We start from the raw sequence: 19,811 nt of genomic DNA on the forward strand, positions 1-19,811 counted from the left end.
CAAGGTTTTCACTTTAAGAAAGGAAAATGGTGAGGGAAGAAGAGGAAGATGCAGGATCAGTTTTCTAAATTTGCATTTCTAAGCTTGCACTATCCCATGGAAAACAAAACAAAAAAAAGGAACAGCTTTGGCTTTCAGATTTCTTACATTCAAATATTAGGGTGAAGCCAACACACACCACATAAAACTGAAAGATCATCTCAGCGTGGCTCCAGTATTAAAAAGAGAGAAAGGCCACTTTCACACCTTTTCAAAGGAGCTCCAACACTTAAAAGCAGTCAATAACATGAAGCAAATGGAAACCTGTTTTTCATCCAGGAGAGAACTGCTTTGCATTTTGGACACAATGAAACCAACACACCAAACAGCAAAATCAATACAAGAGTTATTCAGGCTTGTGTTAAACGTAGACAAGTCAGCACCCTGGGGACTCATCAACAGCTGAAGTTTTACCTTCTCCCTTCTGCATTTCATGTCACCTCACTTCTGATGGAGAATTCTTAGGACAACAAATAAGCATGGCACTAGAAGCAGCACTTGTAACTATACAACCAACAGCCCTGACACACTTTTCCTGGGAATCCATTTTCTGCAGTCAGCCTTGTGTTTGTCTTGTCTTCTACTGAAAGCTTAATTTAATCTACATAGAGACACTCTAAATCCAACCACTTTCACTGTAGTAAAAAACAACCAACCAACCAACCTACCTCAAAAGCAATAGTAACATTCACAAGTTCCTTTCTCTGGTACTGACAAAGTCTTGAAAATAGACATATGCTTCATTTTCCCTCTTTTTTTTGAGGAGGTGGTGTGTATGCACTCCCATTAGCCAGTCCTTGCACATGAGGTACTCAGCACTGGAGCAGACAAAGCTACAGCCAAGCTAGAGAAGAGTCCCTCTCCTGTCTCAACTGGAAACTAGCTGACAACCTGAGCTAAGCAATCTGGGAATTACACTCACAAATCATATTAACAGCAGGATTTCTGCACGCAACTCCCTGCTCTGAAATACCTGTCATATGCTTTTGTTCCCTCATACATCTCCTTTAAGAGTCCCAGAAGTTCTTTTCTGAGTGAATCATATACTAAATATTTCACAAAACGCAGACCTTTTCCTTACTCCCAGTGGTTTTCAATCATCCATCCACTTTACTGCCAACATTTGGTCGACAGTACCATGTCCTTCTGTGAACCCTGTCTCTGTCCTTGTATCCTGTTTATGAGTACTGTGGCAAACACTCAGCAATCAGACTGTCCTCCAGTCCTTTATGTCTCGCCCTTCAGTGAATGGGACTACTGCTGGAGCAGTCCTTTCCCAGCCTGAGTGCTGCATTTCAGATCCCATCACTTCATGATTCTGTAGTATTGGGGTTTGGTGGTTTTTTTCCCCTTTTTTTTCCATGGTCTGCCATTTCAGCATCCACCTCAAAGTCCCAAAGCTGCCACAAAACAAAGACTCGCACTTTCCCTCTCACAAACACATCCTATACAATTTAACTGCAGAAGCTGTCAGGACAAAGGATAAGGGAGGAAAAAGGCTACATGGAGAATACAGGAGTGAGCACAGGTATAGAAATACTAACAGCTTCAGCAGCAACTTCACATACATGTAAAAATGTGACTAACTAGATATCCTGCAAAGAGGTAAGTACAAACTACAGGAATTTTTTTAAAAGCCACCAAATCAATAACATTTTTAGAGCTTACTAATTGCAAGTAAAAGTTGAACGTGACACCCACATTGAGTTACCCTCCTTTCAGTGGGGTACAGCAGCAGAGGAGCAAGATCGGCACTATGGGGTCATGGCAGAGAATTTGGGCAGTGGGAAACACTTTACAGTAAGGGTGGTGAGACACTTGAACAGGTTTCCCAGAGAGGTCATGAATGCCCCCTCCCTGGAGGTGTCCAAAGCCAGGTTGGACAGGGCCTTGAACAACCTGGTCTAGTGGAAGGTGCCCCTGCCCATAGCAGGGGGAACTTGGAACCAGATGACCTTCAAGATCCCTTCTAACCCAAACCATTCTATGAATCCATGATTTGGGAAGCCATTGTACAGAATATTGCATCATACTCAAAATAAAACCTTTTTTTTTTACTAATGTCAAGACTTCTCAAATTTAGCACCACAGTCCTTAGACTTCTCTCTTAATATAAAGAGAAAAAACAAAAAAAGAAAGCAGCCTTACAACCCCAAAAGTATTTATTACTTACTTCCCTCCAGCAAGTACCCAAAACATACAGAACACTATGTGCATAGAGAACATCATAATTGAAAACTTCCAGTACAGAAGTTGTCAGAATCAATTTAACTGGTGTCTTTTAAGTAAAATATTCAAAAGACCCCTACTCATATATGTGAAAAGTACACAGAATAATTAACCTATACAAACCACGTTTTCAAGGTCTCAGATATTCAAGATACCCTCTGTAATGAGGTACACACTGAATCACTAACCCAGAGTATATATATATTTGCTGTGTTTTTGAAGATGTTTCTCTTTTCCAAATATATGGAAAGAACAAACCAACAAAACAATCTCAAACCATATCACTAAGTAAACTTAAATTTACTTTTACACTCCCATCATTTAAATAAAAAACAACCTATAGTTTATTTTTAAGTGACATTTGCTCTCTAGTTCATAAAATCAAAAAAAACTACTGCCCAAGGACCATTTTTATGACCAAGTCTGGTTCCAAAAATCAGTGCTTTTGAAGACTAGACTGACATAGTGCCAAATAAGTTGAAAGGCATAATTATAGTTAACAGTATTTTGCTTTTAAGTGAGAAAGGTTAGTAGGACTAACTCCTACAGAAGACTTTTCCTAGTGTAATTACTACATAGCTCAAAATAGGAAGAGACATTTTTAGCTAAATTTAAAGGGCAATATCATGAGTAGGTTCTGTCTTGGTCAGAGTAAAACTCCATACCTGCTCTGCAGTTCACTCCTGGACAAGGGTGCTTTATGCAAAGATTCTCTTGTCTTAGTCAAGTCTCCTTTTGATGAGTTACTCTCATCCTGAAAAAAAACAGAAATCAAATTCTCATTACCTTGGTTTCTGATTACAATGATCTCATTTCAAAAATACTTTCTTTCCATTTAGTAGAAGACTATTAAAGTGCTTACATTTCTTGGGGGAAAAAGGGACAAAGTGTAATGAGCCAAATGCCATTTATGAACACTTTTAATTAAGTTCAGCACAATTCAGCTAATAATTTTCAGGTAATAAACTGGAAAGAATTTCTAGACAGTGTAAATCTAGAGAACTACGCAGACAGCACAAGCTTCAATGATTCCCAACAAACATCTTGGTAAAATGCTATGAAACCTACTGTTCATTGCCTTCATTTTCTTTCTTGTAGAAAAGGGGGAAAAGAATCTAAAATTTATTATTTATTGGCATTTATAATAAGCTATTATTAGCCATTTAATGCATTGTACCAGACAGAAGCATTCCACATATCTGAATACTTTGATTTCACATACAGGGATGAGAACATGCTTACCCAACTTTAAGAAATATCTATGACACACTTAATGATGCATCAGTGCCACTCTTAGAGCTGCTAGAAAGTGAGCTTACCTTCCAAATGCTGTCTAGACATTAATTAGCCCATATTCACCCTCTAAGGTAAGGAAGAAACAAAACACCTCATGTAAAGGGAGCCACCTGAGAGGGGATAGTAGAAATTCCACCACACACAACCATGTTCACTCTACTCTGAGGAGCAAAGACTTAAGAGGTGATACTAAGTGATGCTTTCAGCAGAAGCCAATTGCTGTAAGGATTAGTAAACAAAATAATCCTTCAAGCTATAGAAGAAGTAACTGTGAAAAAAAGACTGTGCACTAAAAATAATCACACTTGCTGGTAACAAAAACTGGGAAAAAAGACAGTAAATAAGAGTGGTAGTTGGTGATAAGATGCAGAACCTGCGTATTCCAGCAGGTGTAGGGATGAAGGAAAAAACAATGCAATTTATTGTGGGGAAATACAAGGTAATGAGTGTGTTTGTAAACAGGAAATCTCTCTTCCTCCAGCAGTCACAGGCTACAAAGCACTGAAGAGGAATCGGAGTATAGTGGCAAATAAAACTCTGCAGCATCTGCTGGTGGCAAATTGCGTTTTGGAAAGCAAAAAAGATGGAAGCATTATGATCCTGTCAAAGCATCACAGCAGAAAGCTGCAGTGGACACCCTAAGGAATTGGCAGCAGAGCTCCAGTTACACTATTTTTACAGAGCATGATGGAAAAAAAAAGATTGGAAAACACATCTGGATGTTTCAGGGAATGGTTATTTACCATTAGGCTCTTTGGAACGAAGCAGAGATAGTTTTTTAACCTTTCGAAGTTTGGAAGAGGAACCAGACTGGAGCCAAAATTGACTCACCACATTGCCAGTATACTTTACTATTCCCTCACTTTCAAGATGACCCATTTACCTCATCCATCCACTATGCAGCAATGCAACCTAGATTTTGGGCCATTCAGAGAAGCACAACTAATCTCAGTGTACTTTATAGCACTCACTGGAAACAGACCTGATTTTTTTTTTTTTTCCAAGCAGGGAAGCTGCTGTTAGCACAGTTTTCACAAGTTGGCTCTGCACCTAAATTATCAAACACCATGAGACTCCTTTGTGACATCCTCCCATTGCTTTTGCTCAGTGGAAGAAAATGGAGTAAGAAAAATGGTCGTTTTCCAGCCTTGCTCTGACCAGGTTGGTAATTAAGACTCAAAAATCCTAATACCCTGATATCTGGATTTTTTTAGGGCAGAAACATGAGATTTTCCAACAGGAGAGCAAACAGAAAAACGTCATCTGTATTATTAATTCCTGGGAGTATTCAGCAAGGATTCAATACTGGAAGTGACAAGGTGCACTAACAGCCAACAGAAAGTACCATGCTTGCAAAATTGTGTGAATTTGTTCACTACTACAGCAACAAGTGAAGCCCAGCATATGTGTAAATCACTCTAGAGTAAAACGCTTTCAACTATATAAGCAAAATAAAGAGGAAGAAAATGAACAAATTCTCCTTTAGCCATTATGAAATTTCACAGTCTTTATGACTGTATGGAGAGACTGTGTAACTAGCCATCCAGCTCCCCTAACAAGCAAGTAAATCTTCTATTGTGAAGTCATGGTCTGCTGCTCAAGGAAAGTAGTCAAGGACCACTGGAGATAGCTGAGATTGTGCAGACTTTCATTTCATGTAGGTGCTGGACCATCATGAAATGCAATTTATCAACTTAAGTTCACTAAAACATCAGAGAAGCATATGACAGGATTTGGAGTGGCTGAAACACAGACAAATGTGATGGGCATCTTATATTTGACAGGTGGCAGCTCACAAGATCATAAAGGTAAACTTAGGGTGGTATAGCATGAATGACATTAAGCAGTCCTAGCATGCATGAGAAAATGTTTTTCAGACTTTAAAACAAAAAGCACAACAATTAAGCTAAAAATGAATATTGAACAGAAATGAGAAAAGAATCAGATTGAGTGTGTGTGGAGGCAACACAAAGAGCTGCTGAGGATGGCTAAATTTGAGGAGGAAATAAGTAAATAAATAGAGAATTTGGAGCTAAGAGAGATGTTTATCAGCATATCTTGCAGCAGTGGATTTAGACAACAGCCTTGACATCAGACCAGCCCTCTGCCATGGGTTTACTGTAGCCAGTGGAGTCACTGCACCCCAGCCAGCACAGCTCATACAGCAGCACACCAGTGATCCACCTGCCGTTTCTGTGCCGAAGCGTGAGGTGGGGAGGCCAGGGCTCTCACACTCTTTATCATGCTTCCCACTCCCAAAGCAAGCTATGTCAGAGGGGAAAGGTTGACATCTGGGGACAGCAGTAACTTAAGATTGCAGCAACATTCAAAACCAGATTTCTGTCAATGCTCCTTTTTTCTAAGAGGAAATACTGAAGCAAAAAAAGATGTCTTTCTCCACTTTCAGAGACTCATGTCGCTTTGAACCAATCAATAAGATTTGTGTGTTAGATTGCCAGACCACTTGAATTTCATCAGAGCTCTTAATCTTACCTACCTCTCATCCTTATGTCCTTTTATTTTACCTTTCACAGAATGGTAGGAGTTGGCACCTCACCTCCCACTTAAGTTCCTAAGTTATTTGCAGGTGAACAACCTTGTTATTCAGTTTGTTCAGTTTGTACAATACTATGGCCAAGGAGATCCTGTGCCATGACTGGGTTCCTCAAAGCTGCACTAGGAAAAATCATTCTCTCTCTAAAACCACACTTTAAAACTCCATTCAATCCAAGGACAAAATAATCTGATTCTGGGCATAATCTTGTTAGCTAAAGAGCTCTGTTCATTGGAAGCCAGGTAATTAAGGGGAAAAAGCACATGTTTGAGGAATAATATTAGCTCTACAAACAGCTGGACACAAGCAGCTGCTGATGTGCAGCTGCACAACATATTTAGCCTTGATGTTCTACAGATCTGTAACATATTTTTGTTTAAACTGCAACTGGAAAACTACATATAAAAAAAAAAACAAACCACAATTGTTCTCAATAACCTGTTCTCAATAACCCTATAATAACCTGATGCAGGGTTACCTACATCAGCTGTCCATAAAAGTTACACATAGAGAGCTGAAATGAGAGTGAAACAGTTCAGGTTTATACACTTAATCCATATTTCTGCAATCAAGGCTGCTTCAGAGGATAACATTACAATAAATCAAAGACTGCAGGCACAGTTCTGTTCCTCATCCACCTTGGAAAAAAGAAAGGATTTAGTTTGCATTCAAACTTACAAATATGAGGCGCTGTCTGGCACTGTGTGTCCTTAAAATATTTTTCACTCTTTTATGTATCTCATCTCCATTTGCTGGTGAAGGCCAACCAGAACTAAATCTGGAAGAGGAAAAGCAAACAGAATAAGAATAAGTATGTTCTTGTTGAAAAGCCCCAAAATGCTTTTGTGTCAGATTATTTTTCTGTTGAAATTACTAAGCATGCATTACTTCCTTCCATTTGGAACATATGCAATGTTTAGGTCTAATTCTTTTTCTCCTCTGGGGTGCAAGTAAAGAAGCATTTCAGAGCAGTGCATAAAAGATATGCATCCACAATACCAACAGAAGATGTGGAACATAGAAAATGTTGATGATTTTATAACTTGAGTAATATTGCTGTAATGTTTGTATTGTCCCTACTGAATAGAAAAGCTATAGTGCACTCTATTCCCAGTGATCAGGTTTTGTTTTCCTCTTTTTAAAGGAAGTATTACAGACATCAAATGTTTTTCACTGAAAGAAATCAACAGGAAGATAACCCCAATGCAAACTGGAAAGTCCACGGAGCTAAAAACCTACAAATTGATAGTTGTTACAGGATGGAACTGCATTTTAAGTTGCTTGTTTACATTAAAAGCTTGCTTGATATGAGTCAGTTAAAACCACCAGCTACTTATACATTTTACCCTTTTATGTTTTGCAGCACATTTTTTTTTCTCCTTTTTTTTATTGAAGTCCTCATCCATCTCAGCGAGTTCAGAAGCTGGCAGGAATTCCACATCAATAGCTATTCTCAGACTGTTAAAGGATCCAGCTAAGATTTTAAGGATAGCATCACTTACACACCATAAGTTAGTACACTCAAAACTGCACTATTAAAAAAAAAATCATTTTAAAAAGAGAGATCAATGTAAGGAAAAGATCATTAAGGAAAAGTTATGAACTGTTTACTTACACAAGCTTAGAGTAGACAGAAACAGGGCACCAAATCAAGATTGTGCATCTTCCTTTCAATGTTTTCTAACCCCTGAGAACCTGACTTTGCACCAAGAAAATATACCTCCATGATGTGGTATCATGCTAATATGAATACAGGCCATCAGGCAAGTTGTGAGCCAGCAAGCCACCCCACTGCAATTGGAGCTAAGGGAACAACAGCCACTAGCAGCCTTGGCTGCCATACTGATGGATTAGGAGTCCAGGAAACATGCTTTGATAATGGGCTTCACAAATTTGATGCAACAGAAGAACATCACAACTCTGAACACTGAGAGTCTGCAGTGGGCTCTGATGGGTTTGTAGGACTTAGACTGCAAGTATTCCTATCACTGAAATGCCCCATTCGATCATGCCTGCCTTAGGTCACATTCAGGAAATTTCCAGAATCCTCAGTATCACTAAGAACTGTACAACTCCTTTCATAAAGAACAAACCAAGTGCACATAGAAAGCTTCAGTCCCAAATAAGTAACTTGGCAACATGAAAACTAATGGAAGCTGGATCCTGAAAATGGGAAGTGCCAGGGTGCTTTGAAAGTTACAGGCAGGGCAAGGAGCTCTTTGCAGTCCTTTGGATCATTCCTTCTCTTACCAGAGCACGACAGAAATAGAAGCAAAAAATGATCATTTCTCTGCTTTCAAGTAACTTTCTTCTATTTTCTTGCATCTAACCAATTTATTTGGATTCACTTATCATTGCTTACTCTTCCAAAATATCTCTCTTGGTTCTAAACAGCCCAAATATTTTCAGCCTATTTTCAACTTCCTTAAATCAAACTATTTCTGAATGCTTCCACTTTTCTTCATGAGAAAGTGCCAAGAAATGATACAAGATTAGAAAGATTAATTATATCATCTACAGGGGATGTATTTTCCACATTTCTAATGACATATAACATGGTTTCTCTTGGGATCATTTCACAAAGCTGTCCATAACATTGGTAGTAGCATCCTGAACATACATAACTAATTTCAAATCAAACAGCACATATTGCAAATCAATTCTGTTCAATCCTTTTGCATACTAGAACCTACCCATCTGTTGCACTACAAGATCTCACTTAAGTTATCTAAAAGAAAGCAAAATGGTTTGTGAATTTTGTTAGGGGAGGAAAGTTTTGCCTTCAGTCCCTTCAGCAGACAGGAGCATTCATTTCCCTAACACAGTCAAACCCAGTTTGATGTACTGCATTACAACCCATCTGCTCTATCACTGGTGGTGTTTTGAAAAAAAACAAAAACAAAAACAACAAACAACACCCCTCCAACCTACAACTTCATTTTTTTTTTTAAATAAAGAAGGTAAAGGGGCTGAAGTGCTACTATCATCTTATAACTTCCCATTAGCATTACAAACATTCACTAACATTAAAGAACCTCTGAAACGTAAGTTTAAAACTCTGCATCCTAAACACAGTAAGAGTGAAGCATTTCCCATTTGACAAATAAAAGATAGACCCACAAAGTCATGGCATTTTCTCTTATTAATACAGCAGCTACTGTTCTTCCAACATGCAGGTTGCTGGCACTGAGAGGAGAAGTTGGAATAGATTGCCTTTGGGAAATAAATGTTATGAAATTCGTACATAAGATTTCAGATCATTGTTATTAATCTTAAATTTACAAATATCCTTGGAGATAAATTTATTTCCTTTTTGGGGAAAAAAAAAGAAAAAAGAAAACTCAGCTTGCTACTGTGTTCATTTAGAAAATACGTGGCTATGTCTGCAAGAAGAAGATGATTTAAGCACTTAATTCAAGAACTATTAAATTTTTCCAAGTGATTTTATTGATCCAAACCACAAGTGGGCGCTGTGGTATAAGAAACGTTTGCTCACACCAACCCTAAACTTAATTTACCCCCCCAAAAACTCAAAAGCTTGAGTGTGATTAAAACCAGTACCAGCTTCTTTCTAATTAGCCTGTTGTTGTCTAATTTTAGTAACAACCACAGAGTCTAATCCACGTTTAAAGTCATAATGTTAATATTTACACCAACCAAAACTCAAACCACAATAAAATCATGCCTGAGACGGAACAACCATAATCTGAAGTGAAACCTTTTTATGATATTCTCACTATGCTATTGGAAATATTTTATAGAACAGGCTTTACAGCACAGCTTCCTAGAGTATAAATAAATGGATTCCATTCACCCAAAATCACCAGTAACGAGTTTTTAAAATGACTAGCTACTTATTTATGTGATTAAGGTGTCACTATCATACTGCAATGTTGAAAGGAAAGTCATTTCATTTCAATGACTTGTTTGTCCTGATAGACGAAATAAACTTCTACAGCTGTATTCTTTGTCATACTTTCAATTTTCCCTGGGACTTGCAAACATTCTGCAGCTACATCAGTTTAAATTGTTTATTGATTCCAATAGATTGTATAAACACTTTGGAAATATAGCTCAGTGACCTAGAAAAAGCCAGATCAATCAGAGAACTTCTCAAGATTAATTTCAAAGATGTTGTGTCCAGTCCGATCAAGGGAACAGCACCATTTTCCCTTGTAATGTGACTAAAGGCATTTATTTTCTTTTATGAGTTAAGGGTTTTTTTTTTTTTAAGGTCATACAGACAACATCTACCTTGATGGCACAAAAAAAAGCAAGCAGCTAAGCAGGCAGTCTAGATCGATCTTCTGTTAAAGATTAAAGTTATTTTCATGTATAATTTTATCCATTAGGATGAAATACTCTATTAGAAATACAAACAGAATGCACCCAGCCATGTCCTCTAGTCAAAGAGCAGCTTGCAAACTTCAGAGATGTAATAAATCGGTATTTTCAAATGTCAGACAATCCAATCACCCACTTGCACATAGCAAAAATGTTAATATCACATGTCAGCAGGAGATACTAATACATTTCCTATCCAAAGAATTAATGCAAAAGCCTACTGCAGAATATTTGCAATGCCTATCGTGACTTCTTCCCCCACCATCACACCTCCAAGCATGGCAAACAACTTGGTGCATGTGGCCTCCATGCAGAATTCATCAGCTTCAAAGACACACACTTCATGCTGAGCAAAATCACACACAAGGACAAACTATCAGAAGACAGAAATCAGTGAAGTCCTGTAGTACTGGATTCACACTTGGAGAGAATGCTACCATAACTGGGGGGAAAAGTGGGAGAAAGAACTCTTAAAGCACAAGATAACCTGAAAAAAAAACACCACCATCTGCAAGATCTTACAAAAGAGAGACTCTCAAGAAAACCAAATATATTTAATTCTGAATCAGGAAAAAAGCCCTCATAGATTTCATATCCAAGTAGGCATATATGCAGCATTCAGAGTAAGTGGAGTTATTTAAGAGGAGATGAAGTGGTAATTCAGTACTATGAACCTGGTTCTCAGTGTATACTGGTCTGTGCAGAGGCACAATAGAAGGGCTAGGCTGAACTTCAGAGCTTCACTGGTCTACTTAAAGGATGCAATTTAGTTTTGTTTTTTTCTTAAAATGACTGATGGGTATGAACCTTATTGTAGATGTAGCACAAAAGTGTTTTAGAGACTATATTGGCACATACCAGTTCTTGAATTGTAACAAAAATATACCAACAAAAAAGTCTTTACAGCCTCACAGTATTTAAAATGTGTGATGTAACAAAGTGGAAGAAACAGGCTGCTTTCACAATGGCAGAAAAGAAGCAGAAACAATTACAGTCAAGGCACAGAAGTCTAAATATTTGCAAGCAGAAGCCAACAGTTTAGCTGTGTATCCATTTACTCTCCCCTCTTTAGCAGGAAATAATGACTTTGAAAAAGGTAAAAATTTCTCATCCATTCTATATAATCTCTTTTACTTCTGAAAGCCCCATTTACAGTTAGGCCTTGAAGTGCTATAGAGATTTTGAGTGCTGAGGTTTTAAATCAGTAAATGCTTTTTTCCCCTCCTAAGTTTCATATCTAACCCTTAAACCTGTGGCAAGATACATTATCCTCATGTAAAAAGTGAAATTTCAATGGCAGACAGCTTCCAAAATTTCAAAGAAGGCAATAGTCTAAACTGAACAGTCATCCCCAAAAGGTTGAAGCCTTTCTGGCACTAAATCATTAGTATGTCATAAATGGGGTGTACCTCCCTACCCTCTTTGGAAGCTTTTCCATTAACTTCTATCTTCTCTGAATTTATTAATTCATACACAAACCAGCTTTAACAACAATCAATTTCAAATTTACTTAGTGCTGCTGCAAAGTCAACGAATGAAGATGACAAATAGTTTAGATGTTGAAGAACATGAAATGAGGCTTTGGTACTGATCAGTTTTTACAGATCATGGTATGAAATGCATTCTTCAAGTGCTGATTCCAGCAAAATAAGTAAACTTTGCCAAGAGATGAGACTGACAGACCCAGAAGATTCAGGAACAACCTTACTACCAAACTAAATTTTAAAAATTAATATATAAATCACAAATAATGATTTTGAAATGGCTAGAAATAGACAGGAAATCCAGTTACAGCCTCTCCCTAGAGCAAGCCTTTTTGTTAAAGAAGTTTGCTAAATTTTTCAGTGTTCAACTTTGCAGCAGAGATTATTCAGAAATTAAACATATACTCTGCCAGAAGTAAATTCTGATTCAAATGAGGTGAACTACCTCTTTCTATATTTTGCTATGCAACAAAACTAGTACCTAAGATCTGGGGGGACACATCTCAAGATTGCTGAAGCCAAAGCTTCTGATAAGTTTCCAGGACTTCAGGTAGGATCTAGCTTTTCATTAATATTTAACTATTAGTATCTACCATTATATCTATCATCATATCTATCTAACTTCATGCTGGCATTTCCCTAGTACTTGGAAAAAGATAATATAAAAAGATGGTAGTAAACCAATAAAGGAATGTTACAGAAGGATATGTGATCCAAACAGTTAACCCCTGTTTTACATCTAATGGAATGTAGGCTTCTGTTAAATTTTATAGTAGGTAAGATCACACATCAGCAGTATAACCAAGAGAACATTACCAAAAAAAAAAAAAAAAAAAAAAAAAAAAAAAAAAAAGCAACACATTATTGAGCTGCACTTCATTCTGGAAGCAAAAGCCTGCATCTTCAAGAGTAGGAAAAAAGAATCCTTTAATCCCAAATGCATCAGAAATAACTTTGGCTCTCAACAGAACTGGTCAAATACTCTTATGATTGCTGTAGTCTCTTGAGAAAAGGATTTCTCTTGTGCCAGCACATAGCACAATTCACAGGACTTATAGAAGCCACCTCACTATTTCTCCTTTTCTTTATGAAAGGTACTTTGCTGCATATTTCAGTGCTGCAAGGAAGGCTTAGCTCACAAGTCTCTGAGAAAAGCACCATCTCCTAAGCATGCACCATGGTGTATACACACCATGAAAGCAAAGACTGGATTGAAATTTTGCTTCCCTTCACTAGCATTGAAAGAATACAGTGCTAATTCTCTTTCAGAAAGCATACATGACACTTTTCTATGCACAACCAACCAGACTCTTGGTGCTGGTCAACTGCACTGACATACTACTGGCCACAGACCACAGGCTGCAACTGAAGAGTGTGTCTGTGCTGTTGGACTGCACTGGAGAGAGAATCAAAGAGTGGAGTTGTATGGCACGTCGCTCTGCTGACAGAGTTAGTTTGTTAAACCAACAAATTCTTTCCTTAGATGACCCCCATAATGAAAAATGTAAAAGTAAAATATGAAATATAAATATTCAAAACTGTTTTGCCTTGTTCAACAGCAAATCTATTTACAATTCTGCTTCTGTTTCAAACCCAGTGGAAAAGCGGAGAGGACTGATTTGTGGTCTCTTGAGCAGGCTCACGGAAAGGGACTGGAAATTGCGAGAAAGGATACAAAAAGGCTCAGAGGACCTTCTGCAAGACCCCAATTTCTGTATCACAGAACAGTATTGCAGTGGCTTAACAACTGCTCAGCAGGGTTCTAGGAAGTACTCCAGAGAAGGCAGATACTAGCTTCACACTACCTTTAAAAAAAATACAGGGAAAAAAGGGAACTAAAGGTTGAGGTTGGGAGTCAAATTTCATATTGACTGTGGGTTGACTAGCATTAAAAGAAATACCACGGATATGCTAAGCTCTTTGTTTTTGTAATTCAAAATACAGCTGAGGAAATAAACACCAAAATACCGTGAGATAAGACTACAGTCTTGCAAATACACTAAGACTTCTATACTTTCAGAAGCACTGATTTTCTCTCTATTTCAATGATCTGAACAGCAGTGTTTGCATGCATTTCCAAACCTTTGATCCATGTTTGTCATTTCAGCAGTCAACTAACACCATTGTTATCTCAGCAGCATGAAACAGAGATCAAATTTTTTTAGACTATGTCCTTTACCTCAATTTGAATTTTTTCATGACAAAAAATAAATGCTTACATCTTTTACATGAAGTGACAGCTCTAAAGAGCTGAGAACGTTTGTTCTAACGGGAAGAAAAAAAGTAATTTCACAAGATCACAAATCTCATCTGGAGAGGGTTCATAAAGAGAAAAAGGAGGAACATTCAAACAAGTCCAAGATTAACTGGCAGATGACTGAATTGCTATGCATGCAACAGCAGCTCGACTTTCCTGCCATCAGTAAAAAGTACCTTGTCAGCTTTATTTAAATATAATGCATTTTAGAATTTACCCCCTCTCCATGTCCAAAAGGAGTCCAGCTGAAAAAAGGACAAAGAAGTCACCATTACAGTATCTCTTCCCTAGATGTTGTCAGAAGAGAAAGGAGATGTAGACAAGATGACAAAGAAACCTCCCTCCAAACCCCAGATCCCTCTGGATCTCTGTGTAACAGTTCTCAAGAAATACTATTACACAGAACAACAAACAAGCAAATTTTCAAGCAGAGGGAGATGGCAAAACACCAGCTCGATCTTTATGAGTATTAAAAATTCAATTCCCACATGCCATCTGTCATTTTTCTTAAGAAAAAAAAAAAAAAACAGAAGCAATTTTCCTGTTTTGAAAAAGCCACTGTGTGGCTGTGTGTAGGCTACAAAATGCACCCTGCGAGCACTGACTAACTGAGGGAACGATGGAAGAAACAGCCTGGAATGAGTGTGAACTAACCAAAGTATATCTTCAAGCAGGGCTTCAGTAAACACTTCAGCATTTAGGGCAGGCCATCAGTTTGATCCTCAGATTCTCCCAGGTACTTTACACATTCTCTCATTCAGGCCCAGCTTTGTATCTAGCTTTTCTGCTCCCAGAAAGCTGTCTAGTAACTTCCTAAACCGAAGGTACAGTAGTAGCATTGTGCACCTAGTACATGTTCTACTCAACAGGAAGTAGGGAATACTCTCCTTGAAGGACTGGAGGACATAAGCATAAAAAGTTGCACTGCTTTCTGCTATTTCTTCCCTCCTGCCCTCATAAGACACTAAAGCTGTGAGGATTGCCCCAAATATTAACCCAGGGATTGAAATCCACAGAACTAAGGAGTATTAGAAACTGTGCCCACCACAACTCCATTGGGGTCAGTGAAGAATACTGAGAAAACTAATTTAAATATAGCAAGAGATATGCACACAACTGCTGTAGATAGAAGCCCAGGCTTCAATTCAAACAAAACAAAATCTTAGGATGTCAACAAAGCAGAAAGACTGGAAAGTAATACTGACTAGATTAAAGCTAGCCCAAGCATGTTGCACACCTTAGTCACACACCTGACAAGAGCAGAGCCACAAGTATGTGCTTACAAACACTAGCCAGAAGTCAAAATGAAGAAACACTTGCAAGTACATCCCATAAAGCCTACTTGATATGTATCTGTAGTTACATTCCTGAGATTCTAATGACCTCTGAAACGGATGATTTAAATATCCTCTCTTTTAGAGGAACATTGGAACAGCTTGAAATCTGGGGGGCTTCACTGTTTCAGAGAAGGTTAGCAACAGAAACATCAAAGATCCTTGTCGTTGCTGAATTATTAGGATTACATTCATTAAGCAGAGAGGTGATGACAAGCACAGCACTTGAGGACAAATTACACAATAACACAGTTGTTGGGGAAAGATTTTTTCAGTCCCTTCAGTCATGCAAGTACTCTTATCTGCTCACACTAATAACTCCAGAATTTCACAAACAAACCCAAGTCACTACCTTTCCCTTAGAGAAGATCGATTTAGCACAGAACTTGGAGAATGCTTCTGAAGAGCTGGAGGTGCTGAATGCTCCAATGAACCAGCAGAGTGGGACTGCTTCTTGGGTGGCTCTGAGACCACATCCTCATTACAAACACCAGAACTCTCAAAGTCTTTTCCATGAGTAGATTTTGCCTGTAAAAAAAGACAGCAAACTTTATTAGGATTTATTATGAATACTAAGATGTACATTTCAATCCTTTAGTTTCCAAACCAGATTGTTAAAGGTTTCACATACATGCAGGAAAATTTGCCTGCTGGGAAAAGAACAAGGATGCTCATTTGATAGAAAGACTTCTGGTCTAAGTGTCAGAGGACTCTGCTGACATCTAACACACCATCTCATGGCAAAGTTTGCTGTAACAACCCTTTTATCACCTTTTCTAACTGCACAGTTTAAAGACTTGCCCTTCCCAGGAATCTCATGCCACTAAAACGTTTCCACGGGTTACTCCCTTTCACCTGGCATAGGGACTTTTACAAAAGCTGTTTCCCAAAGCTGAAGAAAAAGCCCAAACCCACAAAAAAAACCTAGACCAACAACAATCAGGTTATTCATTAGCTCTTTCCAGGCTGTGAGGTTTGTTTTTTTATTTTTTTTTTTCAGCTTTGGGAAAGAGCTCCTCTTAAACAAACCTATATTACAGTTCTGGCATGAAAAAGATGTGATTCTCACAAAATCAGGACTGAAAAGAATGCAAGTGATTAGTGGTGTCAAGAACATGATAAATTAACCTGTAGCTCAGCTATCTGCATTCTCCAATGACTGCTCCTAAAATCTGCTTTCCCATTGGCAGTGGAGCCAGAGGGATGGGGGAAGACAACACAACCTGAAAATAGCTGTAATTTAAAAAAATAATATCTTCCTCCCCCCTGCCCCATTTAGAATATTTAGTAGAAATTCTCCATTTTCTTCTTTACAGTTTCTCATTTACAGCTATGGGACAATCTAGAAGTGGCACAATATATTAGACTTCCATGGCACCTAAAATTGCAATCCTTGGTAATAAGAGTTTAGAATCTGACAGAAGTGCTCCTAACACACAGCAAGGTTTATCCTTATAATTCTCCTTCTTCCCTCCTCCCTGTTACCATCAGTTTTCCCACCCATTATGGAATCTAAGGGAGTACAGTACATAATTAAACACCCAAACCCACTATTTGTACAATACTTCAGGAACACAGGCAAAAACAACTAAATGAGGATAGAAACAATAAAAAAAAAAAAACCTAGACCTCTAACACTGATCTTCAGATGCATTTAATACACAAAGCATCTAAAACCTAAAAGAGGGAGAATATGAAGTAATAGAACAGTGGCTTGCCAGTCATACCAATGCTACTTTTCTATACAATTCCAGAATGAAGAGTACTCACAGAATAACTGGGAAGACAAGTGCAAAGGCTCTTCTACAGCCTTCTCATAAGCCCTAACGCCCAAAGGAGAACAAAGTTCTGTACCTATAGGCGTGTATCTCTTGCAGAGTGTACATTTCTGTTTGCAAATAATGTGTCACAGGCTTAAACTGGGTTAGATCAGATGTAAAAACATCCCTTTTTTGCTTTTGATACTACAGTAGATAAAGTTTCAAAAATACCCATGCAAGACAATCCTCCTAACTCAGAGATTCCCAAAAAACAACCTGTAAACAATAACACTTCAGAGTACTCACTTTGGCTTTCCTGGGTCTGTAGCTGCCAAGAAGAGAAAGATCTAGAGGAAAAAAAAAAAAAAGAAAAAAGAAAAAAAAAAAAAAGAAAACAAAGGTGTAAACCAGGAGAAATTCAAAGCAAAATTCCAATGTCCTACATTTTGTGAAATCTTTTACAAAACAGCATACCTGTTCTCCCAAACAGTGCCAAAGCAATTTATTATTATACATGGTGAAATTCTAAACACATTTCAGGAAATCACTTTCCTTAGCTGAAAGCTATGACTTCACATTTAGTGGAGTACAATGTTTATAACAACAATGAATCAGTGCATGCTCTATCTTCTGCATAGGGACATTTTGTTAAGTTATTAATTGCCTAAATCAATATAAAAATCAAGCTAAAACTTCTCAGGTACATTGCACCAGCTTACTATTATTTTCTGAACAAACTTCCTTGTGATCATCTCTCTCCTGTCACCTCTTCATTTCTTCCCTCAACACTGACCCACAGACATGAGTACAAAACCCAGAGAAACATCCATGGGGGAACTATTAGGTCCATACCAAGTTGGATGTTTCACCAATGTCAATAGGCATCTCATCCCTGACAGACTGCCATTAAATTATTTCTGCCTTCCTCATCAGTTTGTACTGAACCACCATCAGGCCCAAGCCATAACAGACCCAAGCCTTCTATGTTGTATGGCAATACAAAGACACTGGGCTATTAGCTGTCTGCATGAAAGCAAAAAAGAACTGAACTGCATTAAGATTTCTTATCTTAGGAGTCTGTTTTTTTTTTTCAGAAGTTACAGTTAGGACACAGGCAGGTGACCAGTGAAATCTCTAGACATTTATAATGAGGTACACTTTGGTCTTCTAACCACTAATAATTTCATAAGTATGCAACGGTATCAGATAATAGCAGGTCTGTTATGTTACCCAGCTACTACATATTCCCAGAAGGAATATGAAACCTTTAAAATCCTTGCACCCAATGCTATTACAAAGAACAAAAGTAAAATAACAAATTCATGATGATTTGCTCTATAACAATTAGTGAGGAGGCACAATAAAACTGAGGCAGAGCACACATCACAAACAAATACTAATGAGACTCATGAAAATCCTTATATTGCCAGACATGCAATAAAATCCAGTTTTAGGGTACTTTCTTAAATTTCTAGTCCCATACCTTTCATTAAATCCTCACTTACTGATTCCAATGAATGCCAAAACAGATAGAGGAGCACATTCAGGATGCTCATTAATAACACTAAGCCACTGATCCACCACTCACGAACACTGCTGAAGTAAACATTACTCATTTTGGAAGCAACAGAGCCCTTGAACTTCAAAATGATCAATACTCCAAGACTGATCAACACACCCACAGATGTTGTGCAGATTTGCTCCACTATCCAACTCATCAAAACAAGTGGAGTGAAACAGAGCACTTGCCTGGGCTCTGGTATTTTCTACTCCTACTTTCACATCATGTAGAACCACATTCCAAATGTCATGATGTAAAGAACTATTCAAACCACCTTTTTGCAGCAGCAGCAGCTAATTCAGAGTTCTTCCTAGGAAGAAAGAACAGCCTTTTCCCCATTATAGACTAACTTTTATAAGAAATGACAAACCAAACCAAAAGCCCCCAAACCCTAGTAAACTACTACAGAAAGCAAAAGTACTAATGAGATAATATATTGGAAAACACTGACCATGGTCCACACCAGTCCAGGCTTCTGCTCTACCTTCTTGTGTAGGACACCAGGTATGAAGTTTAATACCAGGGCTTGGTTGCTCAATCTGTATCAAAGACACAGTAAAAATATTGTTTTTTCCTTTTTTCATTCATAAGACTACATCAAATCCTTTCTGAAATATTTTGTTCTTATTTAAATACTATTTAAATGTATTTTCACATCACCATTACGTTTATTACTGGCATTACTGTCCATAAATGAAAACGGTGCTAGAAAGGTCTAGAAAACTCTGAGTATCACATTGTTCAAAGAAAAAAAAAATAGATTATTTCTCCTTCATCTATAATGTGTGCAATTCTTGGTATCTCATATTTATTCCAAACAGTGCAGATCTCACCAAGGGATATCTGAATCTCTTCCTAATTAAAAAAGTTGCATTTAACATAATCTAATTTTAATCTTTATGTAACACAAAACCTCCAAGCCAAAAGAGTCCTCAGCAGTAAAGATGCCCTAA

General features: G+C 37.8%; 1 protein-coding gene across 1 annotated transcript in view; it reads right to left on the bottom strand.

Annotated features, from left to right (window-relative positions):
* SPATA6 (spermatogenesis associated 6) overlaps nt 1–19,811 on the bottom strand; it is a 40,633-nt gene that overhangs the window by 1,289 nt on the left and 19,533 nt on the right. The window contains exons 8-12 of the mRNA XM_054384551.1: nt 19,310–19,397; nt 17,604–17,644; nt 15,890–16,065; nt 6,797–6,896; nt 2,934–3,022 (exon numbers count right to left, since the gene is read on the bottom strand). Of these exons, the coding sequence (XP_054240526.1) occupies nt 2,934–3,022; nt 6,797–6,896; nt 15,890–16,065; nt 17,604–17,644; nt 19,310–19,397 (494 nt within the window). The remainder of the gene's footprint in view (nt 1–2,933; nt 3,023–6,796; nt 6,897–15,889; nt 16,066–17,603; nt 17,645–19,309; nt 19,398–19,811) is intronic.

Source organism: Indicator indicator, chromosome 10 (genome assembly GCF_027791375.1).
Source record: "Indicator indicator isolate 239-I01 chromosome 10, UM_Iind_1.1, whole genome shotgun sequence".
Classification (NCBI taxonomy): Eukaryota; Metazoa; Chordata; class Aves; order Piciformes; family Indicatoridae; genus Indicator; species Indicator indicator.